The sequence below is a fragment of the Ascoidea rubescens genome, assembly GCF_001661345.1.
Source record: "Ascoidea rubescens DSM 1968 unplaced genomic scaffold ASCRUscaffold_20, whole genome shotgun sequence".
In the NCBI taxonomy this organism is placed as follows: Eukaryota; Fungi; Ascomycota; class Saccharomycetes; order Ascoideales; family Ascoideaceae; genus Ascoidea; species Ascoidea rubescens.
Genome location: NW_017962932.1, coordinates 125,963 through 149,745, shown reverse-complemented (window position 1 = coordinate 149,745; position 23,783 = coordinate 125,963). Strand labels below are relative to the sequence as shown.

The window sequence follows — 23,783 nt, the reverse complement described above, 5'->3', positions numbered from 1 at the left end:
CAGGACCCATCTTAAAACCTGTTCTCCAATAATCAATTTATTATTATATTTTACTTTTACAACATTTTACGAGCTAAGGCCCAACGCACTATCAACCCAATATATTCAAATTCATCTTATTATATTACACCTCACTCTGATTTCTTGGATACAGTAAAATACAAGAAAAAAATGAAATATTTAGCTTCTATTGCACTTACACTTGGTCTCCTTTCTGCCTCAAATGCACTTGAATTAGCACAAAGAGATGACTCAACAGCCACTGATACCACCACTCTTGATGCTGCTAAAGAAACATCTTCTATTGACATAATAGCCAAAAATGCTGTCTCCACTATAGCTGATTCTGACGACTCTACAATGATACCACTTCCTACTCTTGATCCAGAATCTGTATCTTCTACATCTCGTGGTCATAGAACAAGAACCTATACTGAAACTGGTGATGATACTGAACTGACTGCTCTTAGCGATTCATATTCAGATTCAGACTCACAGGAAACTATCTTAAATTCAGATCTGGAAAGTACTTCTCAAGCATCCCAAACAGCAAAGTCTGTTTCTAGTTCAAACAACGCAATTCTACAGTTTGGAGACCAATACGCTTTTAATGCCGGTATTTCGTTGTCTATTGTTGGGGTTATCTTATCTCTTTTGTAAAATAACTATTTATTTTGTTTTATTTCGTTTTTCTATCAATCATTTGGATCTACTATCTAGCCTAATTTCCTTCTACTCTCCTGTGTTCTAATTTACCCTTTTCGGTTTTTTTGTTCTCTGCTTTTAGCTTTTTATATGCTCCTTTATTTAATTCTCTTTCTTGCTTTTTTTCTCATTTTCCTGTTCAACTATTTTCTTATCTTCCTACTGCCCTGTCTTTCTACTCCAACTATTTTAGCTGATGTACAATAAATGGTCCAACTAATCGTAATTTTGCTCTACTCCATCTCAATCTGGATAATTTGAAATTTCTTCCCAATAAAGCTAATTTTAAGCCTATTTGAGGTTTGCATGTTTTGTACCTTATTACTCTTCTAATCTTCGCGATTTTAGCCTGCATTGCATTGAAGAAAGCATGATGAATATTGTATTGTATTGTATAGGGAGCACTAATCCAGCAGCATATTGTATCTATTTATTTTCTATTATTTTTAATAAAAAAAATACAACCTATAATGTATAATAAATAAAATATATATATATAAGGTGTATGTATAAGGCTTATCGATACATTTAGGCATCTAGATTTAAATCCTTTAGGATATCTGAGATTTTATCTAAATCATTTTGATGCCTTTTCATATCATCATTTAAATCAACTTTACCATTAAACGTCAAGAAATCAAAATCGGCAACAACTCTGTATTTTTTCCCTAAGAAATATCTTATGTCATCTACTAATTCAATTGTATCAATTTCTTCTCTGTCTTTTATTCTCATCGCACTTTGATAAATGGTTTGTTTAAATTTTGTTAAATGATTCTCAATAAAATAATCTAAATTATTTGCGATAATCTTGGCTGCAAATTCTTCTAGTCTTTTAATCTTAGTTTGCCAGCTTAGTTTCAATATATTGATTAAATGATCCAAATGAATTGTTTGATCATTATTTGTAATTGAAATTGCAGCTAAGTTTTTCAATTTATCTAAAAAATAAAAATCAGCTATTAACAAGATATTTGATGCAAAATCAATTGGAATATTTGATTCATCGTAATATAAATGAGATAGAACTAACTCGGCGATTTGGTAATTAGATACATTAAACTTGATTATCTGAATATTATTGTGATTGTAGTTATCATTAGTGGTAGTAAGTGATTCTTTAAAACTCGAATTAAACATTGCTTGAAAAATTATGGATCTAATCAAGATTGATTTGTGAGCCGGAAAAAACGTTATCGAATTATTATAATAATTTGGGGCAGCCAAAATTATATCTGGAAATGAGTTTGAATTAGTAATCAAGTCATCTAATTGAGATTTCGATAATAGGATTTGATCAAGGTCAAGATTGTAATCGATATTATTTAAATAAATAAATTTTTTAATGTCATCATCATCATTATTACCCGAATCTGTATAATTATTCTTATCGTGTTGAATATTATTAAAATTAAAGGGTAAAGTTATTTTATGACCAATAATATTTTTCAGATAAAATTGTTTTAAATTCAATTTTGCATTGAAAATTATTGTTAAATTTGAAATATTTCTTCGAGATGATTTTAATTTGAAATCTATATTACTATTTAATTCATTGAAAATATAATAATTCAAATCATCATCTTTTAGTTTTAAAAGAGCAATTAAATCAATTAAGATTTCTTTAAAATTTTTAACTTTTCCCTTATTACTATTCTTATTTTCATTCTTTTTCAAATATAAGTTCAGTAAATAATTTATATTAACGGGATTAATTGGTTTTAAATAAAAATAATCCAAAAAAATTAAATTAAATATATCATAAGTGAAGTTTTGATTAAAATCTGATAAATTAATTGAGTCTTGATTTAACTTGTATAAATTTGAGATCTGCGATTCAAAAAATGAAGATCTTGAAGATAGTAGAAATTTGTGAACTTTTATGGATTTTTCATTATCATTAAATATTAGTGTTAAATCTGCCAAGTTGGTTTGTTTATTTGACTTTAAGGTCGAGATGTGAGAAGCAAAAGGCTGGACATTTTCAGAGGATTTCGATATATTGAAGTCGATTAGTAAGTCTCGAATTTGATCAGTCAATGCCCCATAAATGCACCTGGCTCCTTCAAAGGTATCTCTATCGCAAACAGCACCATTGTTTAGCAAAAATCTGACAACACCATAATGGCCACAAAGACTGGCTAAGGTCAAGGGAGAGTTATCCCATTGATCAGTCTTGTTGATGTCGATGATATGGAAGGACACAAGCTTTTCGACCTGGTCCAAGTCCCCAACTCGACAGGCATAGCACAACTGGGCGAATTCCTGCAGGACATCCATGGGAGTCAGCTACTGCTAGTAAAAAACGCTGAGTGGTTCAATCAACCAGTGCTGAGCAAAAGCACCCACCTCTTCCTTCATATTCCCTCCATCTTCTTTCACTATCTCCTTCAACTCTATTGTTCTCCACAGAACCGCCTCTTTGGCGACAAAACAAAATTCAGTTTAAAGGTCTCATGTGCTATGATGCTAGCACATGATATAATTAGCTAAGCAGTTACAAGGAAAATATCCTTAAACCTGGTCTCAAAACAGCATTGCCCCAAATACTAGTGCTAGGGCAATAAAAAGACCATTTCTTCGCTTTTAAAAAGAGCAATAAAAAGAATATAAAAGACTGGAAGATTTCAAACAGAACAGAAAAGAAAAGAGAAGAAGGACAAGAAAGGAACAAATATTACTAGTAATAAATTCTTCATAGTTATTCTAAATAAATAATATTATTATCGACCATATAATAATTGATATAAAAATCATAATCAGGGACTTGCCTTATTTGGAACAAACTAAGAAGGCCTTAATACACTCAGTACACACGTTCTTGTCACTAACACATGTTGCAATAGGACCTTCGTTATAACTTATTTTAGTTTACTATTGCGAGGTAATAATGTTTATTAACTAACTATAGAGAATCATTATTATTTTTTTCTTTTATATTTTGGAGCAATTACCTAATTTTCTGTGATTATCTGATGTGATCATGTGCTAATGAAATCTCACAATGTGTCAAGCTCGCATGCACCTGCATAGTACCAGCGCTCAATCCGGAAAAAATCACACGTGCCACTTCTTGGGTCTCAAAGAACTGGTGACGATTAAACCACAGTACTGGTTCCTGCGTCTTCACGCATGCTTACCATTAGCAACGCTATTAATCGCGCCGGAATTGGAGCTTCCTATGGTGTATAAAACACTGCTGTTTCATCCTCTGATCTGTATCTGCCTCTTTTTTTTCTTTTGCTCTCTGCCTTCTGGTTGTTGTTTTCTGGTTTTTGCTTTCTGGTTCTTGCTTCTGGCTCTAGGGTTGTAGGCTGCTTTGCTGCTGCTGCTTTTCTGCTTTTTTTCAATTCTGCAATTCTCTGATGCACTGGAGATGCTAACCACAATTTCCCACTACTATGAAGTCGCCAAACAAAAGCTATTATATCTCTCTGGTAAATCACAGCTTATTCTTAACAAATTGTTTCCTTCATTTATTGCTGTACATTATGGCTACATTTTGACGCTAACCTTTCTTGGTTCCATTCTTTTGTATGCTCCACCAATGTCTGATAAATCATCTGTTCATTCCATTTCTTACATCGATGCATTATTCTTCAGTGCTTGCGCTTGTACCCAAGCAGGTTTAAATACAATCGACTTGAATGAGCTTTCTTTGTTTCAACAAATCACCATTTACATCCTCTGCATGATCACCACTCCAATTTTTATTCACTCTTCAGTTTGCGTTATCAGACTATACTGGTTTGAAAAGTTCTTTGATAATATCAAATTTACCTCAAAATTGAACCATAAAATGAGAAGATCAAACACTTTAGCTCAAAGAATTAATTTATCAAATTCGACTAATAAAAATATTCCTCTTCATAATTTGAATCTAAGAAACCCAACTCTAACTAATGAGCTCACCCCGAATAAAAACATCCCCAATACTTCCGCAGCTAACATTACTTCAACAAATCTTAATAATGGTAATTCTAATGAAATAAATAACCAAGATAACCAAGATAATCACAATAACGATTTTTCAACAACTAATCAAAATAGAGATATCAAATTTGCCGAAAATTTACCTCACCCATCAAAGGCCAAGAAAGCAAGACAAAATTTCAACCCCGAAGAATTTTCAAGATCAATTCAAATGTTGAAAAATAATCTTGCTAACCAACCAATCAACGACGAAGATGATGGTCCTGCTTTAATTATCAATGGTCCCGCAGAGAGAGAAGAAAAATTGAAAAAGAAAAACCTCAATTTAAATTTACATAAATCAAGATCAAACACTTTGAATAAATTAAGATCTAGAGCAAATTCTTATCCTTTTAAACCTTGGAATAAATTTAAAAAATATAACAATAACAATAACAATAACAATAACATAAACAAAAACAATCATGATGATAGCAATGATAAATCTTTTGATATTTCGAAAAGCCCTATAATCAATACAGATATTCAAAACAATAACAATAAAAACACAGACCTTCAAATAAATACCCCTAATATATCAAAATTTCCGTATCCTTTGATCATTCGTGATGGATCAACTGATGAAGAAGACGATCAAGATCTTCCAAAAATTTTTAATCATTCCAATAATCAGAATCTCAACTCTGATTCTGATTCTGATTCTGATTCCGCTTCTTCTAATTCAAATCGTAATTCCAATTATACTTCTTTCAATTCAAATCACAATTCAAACTATACCTCTAATAACTCGAGCTCAAACTCAGAGTCTGATACCACAGAATCAGAATCAGATTCAGACTCAAATCTGTCAACTTCAAATAACTCTTCAATTCTCCAAAACAACTTGCCTCTTCAAAATACTATAGACTTAATTCATTTCGATACTAAATCGCAATCTCTGATGTCAAACTATACCACTGCTTCTTCAACTATAACTTCCGATAAATTATCCTTAAATGCAACCCCAACTAATATTTTAGATGACCAAAATATCGAATTAAAAAATTTGACAAATGTTTCAAGTCAAAAATCTGACATTGTATCTTTCCATACACCCAAACATAAAATCAAATTTCTAAAAAAATCAACAACTCTAGATTATCCTCCCAAAGGTAATGATAATAAGTATAAAAATAATAAATATGGTAATTTTAATAAAGATGATAATGTTCCAGTTATTGTTAGATCTGCTACCTTTGACAAGTTAATTAAGGATAAGCTTAATAAAATTAAAAAGAAGCGTCGTCGTCACCGTCGCAATAATGATGAATCATCAAAGCCTCCAAAAATTAGAACTTATTCAACAAAATCAATAACTAATTATATTAAACGTACTCAATCGGGTGATTCTTCCATATTTGATGGCGATAACAATAATAATTTAAAAAAAAATCTCAGCGCAAATTATCTCTCGTGGAATCCAACTATAGGAAGAAATTCTACCTTTGTCGATTTAACTGAACAGCAAAAGGAAGAATTGGGAGGTGTAGAATATAGAGCTATCAAACTATTGGTCAAAATTCTTATTACTTATTATGTCGGTTTCCATATAATGTGCTTAATTTGTATTTTACCTTATATTTCAACTGTTAAAGACAAAGTTACATATATTCATGATTGTGGTGTTTCTGTTCCATGGTGGGGTTTCTTTACTTCTGCTTCTGTTTTCAACAATTTAGGTATGACCTTAACTCCAGATAGTATGGTTTCATTTAGTCAATCAGCTTATTTCCTAATAATTTGTTCACTCTTTATTGTAATTGGCAATACTGGGTTTCCTATTCTTTTAAGATTTATTATTTGGGTATTGTTTAAATTTGCGCCAGACTTATCACTTTTTAAAGAATCTTTGGGTTTTCTTCTTGATAATCCTCGTCGTTGTTTCACTTTATTATTTCCCAGAGTTCCAACTTTATGGTTGCTTTTCGTTTTAGTTACTTTGAATTTAATTGATGTGATTTTATTTATTATCTTAGATCTTTCAAATGAAGCCGTTGAATCTATTCCCGTTGGTTATAGAATTATTGATGCATTTTTTCAAGCTTTTAGTACAAGAACTGCTGGGTTTTCAGTGGTAGATTTAGCAAAATTACACCCCTCGGTCCAGGTTAGTTACATGTTAATGATGTATATTTCTGTATTGCCTTTAGCTATTTCTATTAGACGTACAAATGTTTATGAAGAACAATCTTTAGGAGTTTATTATAGACCTGATGACCAAAGTGAGAATGAAGATCTTGATAAAAAACCAACTACGTTCATTGGAACACATTTAAGAAAGCAATTATCTTATGATTTATGGTTTATATTCATTGGTTTATTTATAATATGTATTGCCGAGGGAGGGAGATTAAGTAATTTAACCCAAACCAGTTTTACAATTTTCCAAGTTTTATTTGAAATTGTTTCAGCATATGGTACAGTTGGATTATCATTAGGTTATCCTGGGGAATCAACATCATTTTCATCACAATTCACTACGGTTTCTAAATTGGTTATTATTTGCATGGTTATCAGAGGGCGTCATAGAGGTTTACCATACGCAATTGATCGTGCTATAACATTACCATCTGAAAGATTACTTAAAAGAGATGAGGTTCAAGCTAACCATGTGCTTTCTAGAGGAAATACTCATTTGAATCTCAATAGTAGATTGCATACTAATAATACAGCTGCCTGATTGTGATTGTTTTAAATTGAATGCTATTTTTGATTTTCTTTCCTTTTTTTTTCAATTTTGAAATTTCGTGTTGTTTCCTGTTTTGTTTTTATTTTTTGGCATTTTTAACAAATTTTTATTTCATTTTCAAGTGACTTTCTAATCTTTTAATTTTTTGTCTTACCTATAATTGTGTTACTGCTTTTAGTGATTGGTGTCAATTCTTTTTAATATTTTTAAATTTTTTTAAATATTTTTTAACTTTTTTAATTTTTTTTGATTTTAAGTTATTTTGTATTATATTGTTTGCTTTTTTACTTCTAATAGTTTAGATCTTTTTATAAGTCTATAGAATTTTAATAAATAAATTTTTGAATTGAAAAAAGAAACAAAAAAAAAAGGAAAAAAACACAGCAAAAAATATTTATTATAAATAAAAAACACTCATTCAATAAAAACATAATAAAATCTTGGTATAGTAGAATTTGAATAAAATATACGATAAGAACAATAAAAAGAACTGTAGTTTGATAAGAATGTAATATAGAAAAATTGAAATTTGTAAAAATTTAGTCCTTAATAGATTATGTATTAATCTCTGTCTTTAATTTCGAATTTATCGTCAAAGGGGCTATGAGTTTGTGATTTATAAGATATATGAGATTTATGAGATGCAGCATCTTTGTAAGAAGAATCTGAATCATAGTCATTTAAATCTAGATTTACTATAATATCATTATTTTTTTTTGAGATATTTGAGGTTGAAGCATTTAGATAGTTATCGGATGGTCTTTTTATTTGCAAAGGCAGTATATTTTTTATTTTATTATTATTGTTGTTGTTGCTGTTGCTCTCTACTTTTTTTGTAGAATAGTTGTTTGTATGTATACTTCCTTCGGAGCTTAAAGATATATCTGAATCTGAAGTATAGCCTTCATTTGATTCTGTGATATTAGATAACATTGTTTTCCGGTTACTTCCCGGATTAATTGATTGGTATTGTTTGTTTTTAAGAGTATTTTTTTTAGTTTGAGAATCTAAATCCAGATCTGAATCCAAGTTTAAATTTGAATTTGAATTTGAATTTGAGTCAGAATCAGAATCAGAATCAGAATCGGAATCAGAAGATGTTATGTCCTTTTCTGGGATATATTCATTTTGCAATCTACTTGATTTATTTGGAACATTGTTATTGTTGTTGTTGTTATTACTTGAATTTGTAGTATTATTAAGAGTTGAGGAAGGTAATTTTTGATTAATTTTTATAGCTTTAACACCGCCTAATTTTGAAGCTGATATTGCAGCAGAGGCATCATTTGAGGTCAAAGTGTTTTCATTTATACTAACTAATTTGGGTCTTGCTCTTATTGCAGTCATGGTTTCAGAGGGATTAGCTACAATTGTTGCCTTTGAAAACCTGTCACCCGATACTGAGACATCGATATCTGAGAAATCTGAATAGGTTGATACAGTTTTGTTTTGTCTTACACCTGGAATGTATGCTATTGGAATTAAATTAGAAGCTCTGGAGAAGATGGTCGAAGTTGCACTTGCAATACTACCTCTAACACTATTATTAGTAGCAGCTCTTGGGTCCATAAATTCGCCATTATTTAGTATTGGAGCATTTTGGATGTTATTATTATTATTATTGCTTTTGTTATTGTTATTGTTATTGTTATTGTTGTTGAACTGAGAGTTTGGAGAATTTTGATTTAGCATGGAATTTTTTTCAAGTCGTTGTTGTTGTAATATCATCATCTCCTGTAATTTTTTCTTGTTTTTCTTGTGTCTCCACCAAAGTAAAAAAATGATTAAGATTAGTAGCACTACACCCCCGACCACACCGCCAGCTATTCCAGCTATATTTGGGGAGTCGTTGTCGTTGTCGTTGTCGTTGCTGCTATCAGAAGAAGAGGAAACGCATCTAACAGAAGCGCATGATTGACAGGATGCAACGACCATTTTACAGGTTTGTCCCTTTTCGCAATTGCAAGTTGGAGAGTCATCTTCACACTGTACGCAATCGGATCTTTTTTGAAAGAGATGGTTAGAAGTGGAGGGGGGAGATTGTATTATTATTATGTCATCGTATCGGTAAGCGTAATTCATCTTTGGATAGATTATTGATGTCTTTTAGCAGGAAATAAAGACGAATCAAAGTAAAAAGGGAGTTTGAGGGAGTTTTGGGAGAGTTTGAAAGTGGATATGGTATGAAACGATATAATGCGATGTGACAAGATTGAGAGAAAATGAAGATATTGAAGATACCTAAGTAGATGAGAAGACGAGAAAAAAAAGAAAGAAAGAAAGCCAAAAAGAATTGAAATTAGCGAGGGGATACTGGGGTATAAGAAAGAGGAAGTAAGCAGAGAGCCTAGTGAGGATAATAATACTGCGAGGTGATGAAGAATAGTATAAATAGAGCAGAAAAACGAAATATAATGGGATGCAGATGTATATAGGGATATAAATATATAAAGTTGGATGTTACAGGAGTGGTGAGGACAAAATGAGTGGATTCCTTTCAAAAACACATTTTGGACTGGAAATCAGGTTTCAGAACGATGGGTCGAAAAGGGATGTGGCCAGAAAAGGCAGGTGTGTGGCAGCAGGCCTTTTTGGGCACGGTGGTTCCACGGGCGTGGAGTCTGCAGGACATCCCTGAAGGAAGGGTCTAGACTGTTTATTTTTAGCTGGGCGGGAATTTGGATCGGTTTGAAGAGAGGCGAAGAGGAACGAGAAGAGGAACGAAGAGAACTACAACAGTAAAATGTGGTTGGGTGAATAATATTACAAAGATAAGAACTATAGAAAGTGAAGAGTTAAAAAAACAATGTCAGAGAGAAATGAATGTATAGAAAAATCAATTGAAAAAGCAGAATGGAGCCGTTTATAAGAGGGCTAAGAAACCACCGACGATAGCCAAAGAGATACCAGCGTTTTGATAGTGGTTGGCAAAAAGCACACCGGCACCATTGGAGCTGGAGGAGTCAGAAGAAGCAGAGACAGAAGCAGCACCGGCACTCACCACAGAGGTGGACAAAGTGGTGGAGGTCTCGTCATCATTGTCGTTTTGTTCCTCGGAGATCCTGCTTGCAACTCTACTGGTGGCTCTGCTAAACAAACTATCGCCTGCAGATGTGGCATCGCCAAAACCAGAAGTTATATGACTGGCAGCATTTGTGGCAACGGAGGCAATACCACTAGTAGCATCACCAAAGCCAGAGGTGATACCAGAGGCAGCTCTGGTACCTAAACTTTCTGCGACAGAGGTAGCATCATCGAAGACAGATGTGACATGGGTAGCAACATTGGTAGCAACAGAGGCAATTCCACTGGTGGCATCACCCCAAACAGATGCTATATCGTCACCGATGTCCTTTTTTTGTAAAACACCAGCATTGGCAGCTGAGATGAAGGCAATTGGAAGAACACTAGCAGAGAATTTCATTATGGTGGGTAGTTGTCTGTAAATAGAGAATAGTAATTGGAGCAAAAGCTGGATGAAGATAGATATGGACAATAATGCATCGCCAACATAGAAGGAAATAAGAGGATATTTATATGTGGGGATCAAAATATTTCAGACTCCAAATTGCAAATAATTTCTAAATAAATGGACATTGTTTACTCTTTGAAAAGAGCGTTTACATGCAGTGCTTGTGCGTGTGTACACAGTAGCTGGCTGTGGCACTCAGGGCTGTGGTGCGTTAGTGGGCTATCGTAAAAGAGCCACGTTTGTTGCGCCCAGGAGCAGAGGGACAGGCTCAGCAGAAACTGACGCTGTCTGCATTTAGCGCAAACCCAGTTTCTTTTTCACGGGGCCGTGCAGGTCACGCGGGCGGGAAAAGCATGAGTAGGAAAAAAAAACGGAGATCGCGCGGGATTGTGAGCCGGGCAGCAGCAGGGCTGCTTGTGCGCGTCCCGTGACAGAGCCAGCCTGAACCTGGAATCAGCCCAGAACAGAGCTCAAAGTTCGAGAACAAGTGTCTGAGAGCAAAAGCTCAAGAACAGGTGCCATTGATGCTGGCAGTGCTGGTGGTGGTTTGCATTCAATTACTCAAACAAAATGTGTCTCAGCTTCATTTCCATGAATTCTCGCTTCAATTCCACTCTGAATAGCCCTTATTCCTAGTCTAAAATTAAACTTTGGTCCTGGCTGGATACAGATCTGGTGCTAAGCTTTTCATGCAGCTTCATTTTTTATACTTTACTAATCATTTACTAATCATTTACTATAAACGGAATATATGTCTAATTATCTAGCTACTGTTTGCTATTTAATGATCACAAACCAGCTTTTGTTTATTGTTGGAATGTTTGCTTTTTTTTCTTTTTCTTATTTTTTTCCTCTTCTCTTAATGACCTGATGTTGGTAGTCCTACAGCAGCCTTAAATGAATCGTAAATCAACCATTGAAGCCCCGTCAATGTTCCAATCATCACAATACGAATCGGTAAGCCATTCCATAATCCAACAAATCCAATCTTCCCATATATCTTCTTGACAACATTGGCTGTTGACTCATTTGAGCTCTTTTCATTATTGATTTTAGACACCATCACATCTGCTGGATGCGACACAATAGCACAAAAGATACCTGCAATGTATCCTCCCAAAAACGATACCCCAGTTTGAGTTCCCAACGAATACTCACTCTTTTTCTTGGGCAAGTAGCTATATATCAGCTCAACCACTCTTTCAAACGTAGCAAATTTAACCATGGTATAAGGAATCTGTCTGAACCACAATGGATACAATCCTTTGTAAAATCCATATACTCCCTCACTCTTCATAATCTTATTGAATCCGTCAACTACATTATTAGCAAATGGTGGAATGCTGGTCTGTGTCTTTACTTTTATGGATTCAAATGGACACAAAAATATATCTGCAAGAAACTCTGCTGATGCCGATGCACTCAAATACAACGTTGTCTTGTACTTTTCTGATAGTTCTTTTCCAATCAAATTAGAATAGTTGTACTTGAAAAACTCATAAAACCCATATTTGCCTGCTCCTTGCAATGAATACCCTATGGCGGTTGCTCCAAATCCTGTGAATATTCCCTTGATTCCTTCACCCTTGAGGATCGTCTTTAGCCCCTCTAGATTGGACTTGTATAACGCAGAGCTAACTTGTCGACGACATTTAATCAAATCCAATGGTGTAACAGCTGAATGTGTTGGTCCACAAGCTAGGATTCCTCCAATTGTGCAAGCGCCAAAGTATTTAGGTGTAAACAATTCAATTTTATTATCATTACCCATTTTGCTTAACTGTTCAAGTTAATAACTGTATAATTAGTGAATATAACAAGTTGCTTTAGAAACTGTTCGTCTATATATATGTGTGCACTCATACCTGAGAGGTTGAGAGATTGAGAGATTTTAATGGATGCACTGGATCATAAAGGGGGTTATCATTTTAACAATTGCAACAACTCTTAACTATATATCCTCATAATAGCAACACAAGGTGAAAACGGTCACCAGAACTGGTTCAGAAATCGCAACTTTTCTTTTCCTTATCTTTACCTCTAAAACACCTCTTAAACGCTATGGATAATCTTAGCCATAGTGTTTTCCATCTTATGGCTATCGCGGATAATCTACAATCTCTTTCAATAAAGGACCTAGTAGAAGCAGTTTATTTATCTATATCTAATTAGACATGGAATAGTAGTATAAAAGATCAATTTACTTAGGATAACTTCTATAATCAAGAGGCATTAAATTCATAAAAAGTACGCATTAAGTCACAAATTAAAATAAAAAAATAAGTAAAATGAAAGGTAAAATAGAAAATAAAGTAAAAAACAAAGTCAAGTAAAGAATCGTAAATCGTTAAAAGGAGTAATTGGAGTAAATAAATTAAGAGTTTTTGGTCGGGGGTTTTTTTCATAAGCAATTGATCTTTATCTTATCCATATTCTAACAGGGATAAGTCTTGTAATCAATAAAAACATTAGCATTATCAGAGAAGCAACCAACCTCAACTTCAACCTTCAATTTGTTCGAATGATCACCATGATCGGTGTATTTGTACGTCAACTTATCAGGTGTATCTATGGTATCATCCAACTTCAATTGCATGTCTGAAAAACCAGTTGATTCAGGTAATGTTGTCAACAAATTCTTCTTGATGTGTTGGTTCAAATGTCTAACAAACTTCTTGTTCTTCTTGTTCATTGAAGGCTTTATCTTCTCGGGGTCATTGTGACATGAATTCAACACAAACTGGGGAATATAACTGACCTGTGCATGTATTTGATCATCTTCTTCAGACTGTAGATAGAGTTGAAAGGTCTCCAAGTCGTCAAACAACCTAATATCAGAGTTTCCACTGGTTTTACCTAATTTCTTTCCACCTTTCTTTCCACCTTTTTTACCCTTTTTACCAGAAGCTTGGTTATTACCAGCAAGAGTATTTTCGATGGATGATAAAATGTCTGACATCTTTGGCGACTAAATATTATATATTATGAAAGAGCTGAGAAGAGTGAGGAGGTGAACTGAAGAATTTAAAGTATCGACTTCAAATTGATAAATAAACTTGAATAGTGTTTGAGTAGTATTTGAAAAACAATTGAGTTTTGTCCAAATGTAACAAAAATAATTATTATAACTAGTGTGATAGTGAAAAGATAATTAGAAGATAATAATGGGGGATTCCAATCCAATATTTATATTGGACTATACTTGATATGGTATAGCTGGCGATAATCAAAAACGACTTGAGGTCTACTGGCATTAATTTTGTTGGCCAACAAAGAGTTGGGCTCTACCCACAAGAACAGCTTGAATTGAATAAAACATTGTAAACAAGAGCCAATTGACCAATCTCGCTACGGTATGTGAAGTCTGGATATATTGTGACTTGTTTGAGCGAGTTGTGATCATATCCAACTCAGATTGTGACATTTGTTTGGGATTTGCCTCTGATTAACCTATGATTTGTTTAAAATTTGTTTATGACTTGCCTATAATCTGTCTATAATCTGTTTATGAGGTTAAAATTATAATTGAATACACTTTACAGCCAGTGATAATAGAATATCTGTGATCAGTGTTGGAGTCGGGTTCCACAGAAAGTTGCACTGCGCACGGGGAGCACCAGCAGCAACCGCGCAGAAAAAGCCGCCAGCGCACACTGACGTCCCATTACGAGAGGGGGTTTGGTCAGTTGTTTACTAGAAGCATAACCCCACAAGAGAGCTGGAGTGATCGAGCAATGTAAGAGGATGGCACTGGAGGATGTTGGCAGCAACTGATAAGAGCTGCTTGCAATTAGGCGAACCACCGGAAGCTGGCCTATGGGAGCACAGGAAGCCTGCTGGAAACACTCTGGAAACACTTGCAAACACTTGCAACCACTCTGGAAGCTTTTTGGGAGCGCTCTGGAGTTGTTGTGTTATTCTTACCCCATACTCTGGATGATAAGCAGTTCACTGGTTCTTGCTCAATCGTGAGCTCTCTTTCTGAGCTGTTTCTGTTTCAGTTTCTGTTGATATCTCCATCCTCAACCTTATCTGCCAGACATTAGTCATGTTTATAACTTTGGTCATATTAGTCATACTGTCATAATACTTTAAACTCATAATTTCATCCTTTCCTAATTCCACCATTCCCAATCGCTTCACAAACTTGATTGCACCATTTCAATTGCATTCAACAATTCAACAACTTGCTCAACTTGGCCAACAATTCAACTCCCACCTTTTCTTCAACTTCTCCAGTTTGTATATAAGTATCAGTTTTCCTTTCGATCTCTTTCACTTTTCACTTCTCCTTTCTAGACTATCAACAAATAATTAAATTTATTTAATTATTACCCACGTTTATTCGACTTTCAACCCGCCAATCAATCGACTCTTCTCTTAAACTTTCATAAGTTTGTCCAAACAAAACTCCTTTACCTCTTTTCAATCTATCATAATATTACTGTTGCCAAAAATGAGTGCTCCTAACTTTGACCTTTCTATTCATGAAAATGTTACTTTGAATGACTTAGAAAGAAAAATGGAACAAATTAGCAAAATCTCAAAGGAAATTGACTTGTTAGCTTCATTCGATGTTACCAAAAAGAATACAAAAGAAAACTTTGGTACTCATTTCAATGATCAATCCTTTTCATTAGATGATAATCTTGATGATGAATTTTCTGCTGGTCCAGAATCTCAATTCGATGATGACAATATTGATCATGACAAATACTGGGACAACTACCACCAATTCTTTGAAAAGTTGAATTCGGCCAAAAACGATATCAAACAATTCAAGAAAATGGTCCCTGAATTCATTGGTGATGGTATGGACTTATCTGATGACGAGTTGAATACCGCCATTAACAATATTCAATCTTTAAACAATAAATTAGACAAAAACATCAACCAAATTAACACCGCTTATAAAACTTATTCAAATGTTGATAACAAATATATCGACGTTTAATATTCATTTCTCATGTATATTATTACACTTCTATCTTTTGTGGAAATCATAACTAATACTCTCTTATTTTATTTTATCTTATCTTATTTTATTTTATCTTATCTTATTTTATTTTATCTTATCTTATCTTTATTGACTTATACTGGTTATATTTCATCGATGGTTTTTTATTTCATTCCTATTATTTTTTTAGATTAAACTGCATTTATTGAAAAAAGAAAAAACTTTTATGAACCTTTTTTTATCTCTTACTCTATCACTTATGATTTATATAAGTCTCTAGTTATGATCAATTAAATTAACGAATAAATATCTTTTAACGAAACTATTCTCAAAAACAGTAAAATTTTTCTAACCCAGATTATCAGATCACGTATTTTCCCTTTTGAATTGTTGCATTGTAAGTATTACATAACACCTGATAAATAGTGCGGGCTAACACATATTTGATGCAGGAACATGCGCCCAGATCAAATTTGAGTTCAAGCCCAAATTGTTGGCTCAAATTCCAAATATCAATATTTAAATCTTCCTTTTTCATTACTTTTTTAATTCTAATTCTTTTTCCTGCTCATATCACATTATATTACTTTTCAATTACACCAATATTCTCCAACTCTTTAAATATTCTTCAACTCTTTATAATCTCTAAAAACAAGAGAAAAATGGATCTTCAAAACAAATTTCCAGTCGAAATTATTAAAGATATCGTCTACTATCTTCCTTATAACCAAATATGGCTATTCACTTTATCATCAACACCCATACTCTCAAGATTTGCTTATTCGTTTTTATATGAAAGATTAATTATCCTTGAAAACTCCTTACCTAGTGATAACTCCACTTATGAAGTAACTTTTAAAAAACAGAAACATCATGAGTGTTTTTGCATTTTAGATATCAACGATTTAGAAAAAAATATTAATTTATTTAGAGATAATTTAAATTTTACTAAATATTTATCATTTAGATTTGAAATTAAAGAAAATTCTACAGACGATTTTCAATTTTTAAAATTAATTCAAAATAACACACTTTTTTTTAATAATTTACAAAAAATTTCGTTTAAGTCTTTACGTAATTACAATAACACTAATTTTGAGAAAAAATTAAATCAGTTTTTTTTTATTAAAAATAAATTAAACTATCTTCAAATCAATGGTTTAAGTTTGAATTATGTTAACAATTTTAATGACTTGGAAATCTTTCAATATTTTAATCCCAATTTAACTTCCTTATATTTGCATCAAACCAATTTCAAAGGTTTTCCAAAAGAATATATAAAAAATCTCATTAGTTTAAAGAAATTGGTATTTAATAGAAATTTTTTATTGCTTCCTGGAGATAATGATGATCTGAATAGCAAGAAATTATCTATTAAATTATGGTCAAATTTAATTAATTTAAAATATTTAGAATTTTCAAGCTGTTATCTATCTCAACTACCTGATATCAACCATCTAACTAATTTGAAGTTTTTAAAATTAACAAAAAATCGTATTGATTCGTTTGCTAGTTTTAGTCAATTACACAACTTGAAATATTTAATTATTGATGGAGAATATTATAGTTCAAGATCAACATATAGTATCAGCTCATTGGATAATTTTACAAATTTGAAAGTCCTAAAATTAAGTCGATGGAATTTAAATGAGATTCCCAAATGTATTAATACATTTAAAGACCTTGAATCATTAAATTTATCATCGAATAGTATTACCAAAATTGAAAATATTGATGAATTGAAAAAATTAAAAGAATTAATATTAACTAATAATTCCATCAAAGTAATTGAGAATATTGATGATTTAGATGAATTGGAATGCTTAAATTTTTCATCAAATAATATAAATGATAGTAAATTAAACAAAACATTGAAAAACTTAAAGATATTAGATTTGAGTGCAAATTCTATAGTAACATTTGAGAATAAATATTTTTTTCAAAAGTTTGAAAATATTGAAAAATTAGAATTGGGATTTAATAAAGAAGTGAAATTCAAAGATTTGAAATACTTGAAAAATTTACGATGTTTAAATGTTGAATTTACCGAAAATGAATTTATTTTTAAAATTAATGATTTCAAAAAATTGACTAAATTAGAGGAACTCAATCTAAGAAATAGTGGGATTGAAGATGGATCATTTTTTAAAGTTTTACCTCAATCAGTCAAAAAACTTGATTTATCTCATAACTCCATTGGTCATTTTTCAATTAATGATGAAAATGATGGCGATGATGATGAAAATGATGGTGACGATGATGAAAATGATAATGGCAATACTTCAACTGCAGTTTTGAATAAAAATATGCTTTTAATTATGGATAGAGATGAGAATGAAAGCGATTTTGATAAAGAAGAAAATCAAGATGGAATGTATTTTAAACTCCAATATGCTCCCTATAATAATCTGCCTAGGGGAGATAAATCTAATAAAGATAAAGATATAAATGGGAGCGATAGTGACAGCGACAGTGAAGATGACAAAGAGAAGAACGATAATACTGCTGATTATAATAATTTGTATATTGAAAAATTGGATTTATCATTTAATGAAATTAAAAATGTCAAATTTCTCAATTCATTTACTTTTAAGAATTTAAAATGCTTAAATTTATCAGATAATGATATTGAGGAATTTAAAGTTGATGAATTAAATTTTGTAAAGAATTTGGAGGAATTGAACTTATCCTACAATTATTTGGACAAGATCGATCCTAATGTTAAAAAAATTGAAAAACTACAGACTTTGAAATGTTATAAAAATGAATTTATTGATATCGATAAACTTGAAAAATTAATTGAGGACTTTAAGAATATAGATACAAATGATAGTGAGAACACTAATACTAGTAATAATAAAATTAAGCATGAAAATGAAGAGATTGATTGTGGAAATAAAAAAAGAAAATTAACATGATTTGCAATCGTTGTAACTGGTGATGATTATATAGAATATTTAAAAATCTCCTAGATTACACTCTAAAGTAAATATATTTGTTTATTTGGCTTTTGAGATCTATTCTTTTGAGGTATCACTCAATTTGTAGATTTCTGTTGGAGATTTCAGCATGCAAGTAGTCGATTCTCTTTTGGTTATTCTTTAACACAATTTTGTTCTCAGAAATGCTCTCTTTATACAACCTGATGTCGTCCTTGATGACCTTGACATCGTCATCCTCATCGTCCAAAGGGCTCAAGTCATTGTCCAACTGGTTGTCTGAAGTGCTATTGAGTTTACTACTCAATTTCTTGATTTCCGCCTCCATCAAGCTGTTGGAGTTGTTTAGCTTGTTGATGGAATTCAATACCTCCTTCTTCAAACTGTAAAGTCTGTCGTTAGGAAGGCCAGGCAAGGCGATCTTGAAGTCTCTGAGTTCTATGAGTGACATTTTGGGTTGGTTGTCGTAGGATATTGATTGGAGATAGCGCTGCTTTTGATGGTATTTATATGCCCTGAGCTTGCTCTTCTCCACAAACCAGCCATCACACATTTCGCATTCCACCGTTGTGGGTTTCTCTCCAATTGGTGGACCTTCGACTTATGTGCGGCAGTTCGTAAATATCGTAACGGAAATCGATTATCTCCTGTGGATACACCGGGAAGTTGACGTTATGACCGGTTCGACTTTCGACATGCACGTTTCGCAGGGCCTTTCCGTGGCCCTTTTCTTCTTCTGCTGCCTGTGCTGCCTGTGCTGGAGTATCTTTTGCTGTTTCTTTGGGCTGTGGTCATTTTGACTCTCTGTTGCAGCTGTGTCTAACCTTTGGAACTGAGGCTGATCAGGTCTAATGTCCACTTTACTCACTTTTGAGTTGACATTCCCAACATCGTCAGATCGATAAGTAAAACAGTTGAAACTTAACAACGCTCTTTCTTTATATCTACATGTTCTTAGCTTTCAAATAAAATCAAACATCAATATCTTATGGCCTCCTCCCTGAATTATGATCGTGGTCTCTATGATGTAGATCATCTCAAGAACCCTTTCTTGGACGCAAACTTGCTGGATGACAACAGCAGCAATAGGAATTTAATCATCAAATCTTGGTCATCTTACAATAAATCATCTCGAGATATTCTTTTCTACGTTTTTGGCTGGTATTTTTTGGCTTTAACTATCTCTTTATACAAGAAATGGTTGTTTAGTAACCCTTCACTTAATCTATCTTATCCATTTATCATAGCTTCATTTAATTATTTTATTTTGTTTATCATAAGTTTACTAGTCTTACTATTTTCCTCGTCTTTAAGATCTTCAATTCGGAAAAATATCAATCAGATTCAATTAATTAATAATGATTTTGATGTCATTGATAATATTCCCAATTTGAATTCGAATTCCAACTCTAATTCCAATTCAAATCTCAATTCAAATCTCAATCCAAATTTCAATCCAAATTTTGACTTCAATCTCAATTCTAATAATAATAATAACAACTATCTACAATTTAAATTTAAAGATTACTTTATGGAACCAAAATTATATTTATTAACAATCTTACCATGTGCAATAGCTGCAGGAATCGATATGACTTCAGCTAATTATAGTCTAAAATTCTTACCTTTAAATTCTATTACTGTTATTAACTTATCTTCTTTTACAATTTTCTTATTGTTTTTTGGGATTCTTTTCCATTTAGAAATATTCTCATTTACAATAATCAACATAGTGATTATAATCACTATCGGTTTAATTTTTCTCTTAACTGGTAACCATAGCAATATCCCTTCTTCAATCTCAATTTTTTCGAGTCATAAACAAATAGGTTATGTCTTAATATTAACTTCATCTTTTTTCTCAGCTTTTAAATACAGTTTAATTCATTTACTTCTAACCAGAAATAAATTTACTTTTAATCCAGTTGCAATGATTTTTTACCTATCTCCTGCAGTCTCAACGATTTTATTCTTTTTAAGCATTCTTATAGAATCAAATATTAACGATTTCATAAATAACGATATTTGGACTCAAAGAGGAAAGTTTACTGTTTTTTTCTTGTTATCAATTCCCGGAATATTATCATTTTTCATATTAGTTTGTCAATTTAATCTTTTAAAGAAAACTCACCTTATAACCTTCTCAGTCTTTGGTATAATCAGGATTATATTAAAATATTTAGCTTCTGTTATAATATTCGAAGATTCTTTTAGTTTAAATAACTTTTTCGGTTTAATTGTACTTATTTGCTCAATAATTTGGTTCAATCATTTCCGGTATATTCAATCATTTCAAAATATCGAGAATTTTAGACAGTCTGACATAGAATTTCAAAATTATTTTCATAATCTGAGAGTTAATTAATTAGTTCAAAATTTAAAAATTTAAAAATTTAAATAATAATAATAATAATAACAATAATAAAAGGTATAAATAGTCAAATAAATAAAGAAAATTCTTATTAAATTCTTTTATTAAATTCTTTTATTAAATTTTATATTACTTGATTATATACTAAATGTTAACCCATGTACCTTCTAATTCATCATATCGTCTTCTATTTCTTCTTCTTGTCATAGTAGTTGCGTTGTCGTTATCAAAACGAATCGAATCTCGTTTCAATCTACGTAGATTTCTTTCTCTTTCAATTTCTCTCTTTTCAATTTCCCATTGTGATAATAATTCAACTTTGGGACCCCAATTTGCACCCAAATTCTCTGGATCGAATCTAATTCCATTTTTAGACCCATGAACTGCTAAATTAGGCAAATATTGTGGAATATATCCATCGATTGAGTCCTTTTTCAATTTTAGGATGATTTCGTATAAGGAATGAGTTATAGCGGGAATGAATTCATTACTTAAGCCTAAATCCATGGCTACTATTTTTGAGAACAATTCTGGAGTTAATTGGTCATTATTATCGTTTTTGCTGTTATTATAGTATATTAAATTGTTATTGATGTTGTTTGAAGATAAATCCCATTGGAATTTGTCCTGATAGAGAACATTGTTCAAATTTACGGATAAATTTATAATGAATTGGATATCGATATCATTTGGCAAATTAATTGAAGCTAATTGGTTGTATTCATCAATTTGAGATTTAATTGAAGAAGAAATTTGAGGTTGATAAGCATTTTGTGGTAATTCTAAATCTTGACAAAATAGCTCAGCAAAGAATTCTGGGGTGATTGAGTTGTCATTGATATTCCACATAAAGTAGTCGTTAATTTTGTTTGTTTGATATTCAAGATTGATTCTAATTGGGATAAGGATTTCCTGTAAATTTTGATTAAAAACTTGATTATCTAGATGATGATCGTAATTTCTATTAACTTTTGGGGCTAATTTACCGAATAATCTCATTTGGTTTAAACTATTAGTATGTAAATTTTGATTTTGATTTTGATTTTGATTTTGATATTGGTATTGGTATTGGTATTGATTATTGTTAATATTGATATTAATATTATTATTAATGTTATTGTTAATGATAATGTTATTGTTGTTGTTGTTGCTGTTATTATTATTATTATTATTATTATTATTATTATTATTATTATTATTATTATTATTATTATTATTATTATTGTTATTATTATTATTATTAGAGTCAATGAGATTGCCATTATAATTAGCAAAATTATTTGGGTTGATATTTGAGATGTTATTTGAAATATTGTTTGAAATTGATTGGGAATTATTATATTGATTTAGTTCAGATAATGGAGTCATGTTTCTTGAGGATCTTGTTACCATTGAGGAAGAATTTATGAAATTATCGTTTAAGATGTTATTGGTGTTGTTGTTATTGTTGAAATCTAGGAATTCATCATCATAGTACTCATCTTCAGCATAGTTGACTACAGTGGTTGTTCTTTTTCTTGTTGGTTGAGCAGTTATATAGAGAGCAGTGTTTTCCTTTTGAATTCTTGAAAAGAAGGATGTTGTGCAAGCCTGGGGTAAGAAAGGCTGTTCATATTTGATATCGGACATCTGAAACAGCAGTAATCAAAACAGTTATAACACCAAAAGAGACTGATCTGGGTATTAATTGAAGAAGTGATATTATATCGTCCAGCATAAACCGAGATCAGCATTTGGAGATAATACGATGGATGTATTTTCTTCAAAATTTCAGAGGAAAATACGCGATTACATAAGTGGTGGGATTGCGTGACGAAAAGAAACGCAGATTAGGATAGGACGGTTTGGGATTTTCAATGATTTGTTATCAATTGCTTATTATTTGGGAGAGTGAGTTTGCTACATATACAAGTGCTAATATTGGGTGATTCGCCATTAGATAATTATTATTGTATAATTATTGTTGTATATTACAGATTGGATATTGGATATTGGATATTGGATATTGAAGATGAAGATATACTATATTGGGATATTAAAGCCAGTTGGAGACAAAGAGGCTGTTGAGTTATCTAAAACCACAGATCTATCACAATTTTCATTTTTTGAACGAAATGGGGTGTCACAGTTTATGAGTTTCATGGCAGAGACAGCGTCAGCAAGAACTGAGCCTGGGCAAAGACAAAGTATTGAAGAAGGTAATTATGTGGGACATGTTTACTTGAGAAGCGAGGGACTAGCAGGGGTGTTGGTCACAGATAAGGAGTACCCAGTCCGAGCAGCATACACATTGTTGAACAAGATATTGGATGAGTATATCATGACATTTCCACCAATGAAATGGAAACACATTTCTGGCAAGCAAGATCCCAGCATAGGTCAATTGAACTTCAGCGATTTGGAGTCGTACATCAAGAGATATCAAGATCCCGGACAGGCAGATGCTATCATGAGGGTACAACAGGAGTTGGACGAAACCAAGATCATTTTGCACAAGACAATTGAAAGTGTTTTACAAAGGGGCGAGCGACTAGACTCGTTGGTTGACAAGTCAGAGGCCCTCAGCACCAGCTCCAGAACATTTTACAAGACCGCCAAAAAGACCAACTCGTGCTGTGTTGTGATGTAGAGGAGCCGATGGATGCTGTTGCACAACTTCACTTACTCTTTACTCGACT

General features: G+C 32.1%; 13 protein-coding genes across 13 annotated transcripts; 6 read left to right on the top strand and 7 right to left on the bottom strand.

Annotated features, from left to right (window-relative positions):
- Nucleotides 1-171: 171 nt before the first annotated feature.
- Nucleotides 172-660, top strand: ASCRUDRAFT_72833 (uncharacterized protein; the record flags this gene model as incomplete). Its single annotated transcript, XM_020192116.1, has 1 exon — nucleotides 172-660. One exon carries the CDS (start codon nucleotides 172-174, stop codon nucleotides 658-660), a length of 489 nt encoding a protein of 162 aa, XP_020044499.1.
- A 573-nt stretch (nucleotides 661-1,233) lies between these two features.
- Nucleotides 1,234-2,967, bottom strand: ASCRUDRAFT_20848 (uncharacterized protein; the record flags this gene model as incomplete). Its single annotated transcript, XM_020189654.2, has 2 exons — nucleotides 1,234-1,973; nucleotides 2,358-2,967. Coding segments are annotated over 2 exons (1,350 nt in total), but the record flags the coding sequence as incomplete, so codon positions are not given.
- A 1,114-nt stretch (nucleotides 2,968-4,081) lies between these two features.
- ASCRUDRAFT_39755 (potassium ion transporter) lies at nucleotides 4,082-7,357 on the top strand (the record flags this gene model as incomplete). The annotated part of the gene is made up of 2 exons (XM_020190957.1): nucleotides 4,082-5,226; nucleotides 5,863-7,357. The coding sequence occupies 2 exons, from the start codon at nucleotides 4,082-4,084 to the stop codon at nucleotides 7,355-7,357; spliced, it is 2,640 nt and encodes an 879-aa protein (XP_020044497.1).
- Nucleotides 7,358-7,782: 425 nt separating this feature from the next.
- On the bottom strand, nucleotides 7,783-9,767 carry ASCRUDRAFT_15788 (uncharacterized protein). Its single transcript, XM_020189376.1, has one exon. It carries the CDS (start codon nucleotides 9,446-9,448, stop codon nucleotides 7,928-7,930), a length of 1,521 nt encoding a protein of 506 aa, XP_020044496.1. The 5' UTR covers nucleotides 9,449-9,767; the 3' UTR covers nucleotides 7,783-7,927.
- Nucleotides 9,768-10,229: 462 nt separating this feature from the next.
- Nucleotides 10,230-10,790, bottom strand: ASCRUDRAFT_72829 (uncharacterized protein; the record flags this gene model as incomplete). The annotated part of the gene is made up of 1 exon (XM_020192115.1): nucleotides 10,230-10,790. One exon carries the CDS (start codon nucleotides 10,788-10,790, stop codon nucleotides 10,230-10,232), a length of 561 nt encoding a protein of 186 aa, XP_020044495.1.
- A 907-nt stretch (nucleotides 10,791-11,697) lies between these two features.
- PIC2 (Cu/Pi carrier) lies at nucleotides 11,698-12,609 on the bottom strand (the record flags this gene model as incomplete). The annotated part of the gene is made up of 1 exon (XM_020190966.1): nucleotides 11,698-12,609. The coding sequence occupies one exon, from the start codon at nucleotides 12,607-12,609 to the stop codon at nucleotides 11,698-11,700; it is 912 nt and encodes a 303-aa protein (XP_020044494.1).
- A 663-nt stretch (nucleotides 12,610-13,272) lies between these two features.
- ASCRUDRAFT_10447 (uncharacterized protein) lies at nucleotides 13,273-13,797 on the bottom strand (the record flags this gene model as incomplete). The annotated part of the gene is made up of 1 exon (XM_020188593.1): nucleotides 13,273-13,797. The coding sequence occupies one exon, from the start codon at nucleotides 13,795-13,797 to the stop codon at nucleotides 13,273-13,275; it is 525 nt and encodes a 174-aa protein (XP_020044493.1).
- A 1,205-nt stretch (nucleotides 13,798-15,002) lies between these two features.
- Nucleotides 15,003-16,117, top strand: ASCRUDRAFT_78092 (uncharacterized protein). Its single transcript, XM_020194133.1, has one exon. The coding sequence runs from the start codon at nucleotides 15,295-15,297 to the stop codon at nucleotides 15,790-15,792; it is 498 nt and encodes a 165-aa protein (XP_020044492.1). The 5' UTR covers nucleotides 15,003-15,294; the 3' UTR covers nucleotides 15,793-16,117.
- Nucleotides 16,118-16,457: 340 nt separating this feature from the next.
- ASCRUDRAFT_10445 (L domain-like protein) lies at nucleotides 16,458-18,713 on the top strand (the record flags this gene model as incomplete). Its single annotated transcript, XM_020188592.1, has 1 exon — nucleotides 16,458-18,713. One exon carries the CDS (start codon nucleotides 16,458-16,460, stop codon nucleotides 18,711-18,713), a length of 2,256 nt encoding a protein of 751 aa, XP_020044491.1.
- Nucleotides 18,575-19,244, bottom strand: TMA17 (Tma17p). Its single transcript, XM_020194132.1, has one exon. It carries the CDS (start codon nucleotides 19,183-19,185, stop codon nucleotides 18,829-18,831), a length of 357 nt encoding a protein of 118 aa, XP_020044490.1. The 5' UTR covers nucleotides 19,186-19,244; the 3' UTR covers nucleotides 18,575-18,828.
- A 478-nt stretch (nucleotides 19,245-19,722) lies between these two features.
- ASCRUDRAFT_10443 (uncharacterized protein) lies at nucleotides 19,723-21,099 on the top strand (the record flags this gene model as incomplete). Its single annotated transcript, XM_020188591.1, has 1 exon — nucleotides 19,723-21,099. The coding sequence occupies one exon, from the start codon at nucleotides 19,723-19,725 to the stop codon at nucleotides 21,097-21,099; it is 1,377 nt and encodes a 458-aa protein (XP_020044489.1).
- Nucleotides 21,100-21,235: 136 nt separating this feature from the next.
- On the bottom strand, nucleotides 21,236-22,287 carry SFH1 (Sfh1p). Its single transcript, XM_020194131.1, has one exon. It carries the CDS (start codon nucleotides 22,102-22,104, stop codon nucleotides 21,250-21,252), a length of 855 nt encoding a protein of 284 aa, XP_020044488.1. The 5' UTR covers nucleotides 22,105-22,287; the 3' UTR covers nucleotides 21,236-21,249.
- An 819-nt stretch (nucleotides 22,288-23,106) lies between these two features.
- Nucleotides 23,107-23,758, top strand: YKT6 (palmitoyltransferase YKT6). Its single transcript, XM_020191312.1, has one exon. It carries the CDS (start codon nucleotides 23,117-23,119, stop codon nucleotides 23,732-23,734), a length of 618 nt encoding a protein of 205 aa, XP_020044487.1. The 5' UTR covers nucleotides 23,107-23,116; the 3' UTR covers nucleotides 23,735-23,758.
- Nucleotides 23,759-23,783: the final 25 nt, after the last annotated feature.

Excerpts from the sequence above, each read along its gene's own strand:
- YKT6 (XM_020191312.1), top strand. The coding sequence starts at position 23,117 with ATGAAGATATACTATATTGGGATATTAAAGCCAGTTGGAGACAAAGAG.
- ASCRUDRAFT_78092 (XM_020194133.1), top strand. The coding sequence starts at position 15,295 with ATGAGTGCTCCTAACTTTGACCTTTCTATTCATGAAAATGTTACTTTG.
- SFH1 (XM_020194131.1), bottom strand. The coding sequence starts at position 22,104 with ATGAGATTATTCGGTAAATTAGCCCCAAAAGTTAATAGAAATTACGAT.
- TMA17 (XM_020194132.1), bottom strand. The coding sequence starts at position 19,185 with ATGTCACTCATAGAACTCAGAGACTTCAAGATCGCCTTGCCTGGCCTT.
- ASCRUDRAFT_15788 (XM_020189376.1), bottom strand. The coding sequence starts at position 9,448 with ATGAATTACGCTTACCGATACGATGACATAATAATAATACAATCTCCC.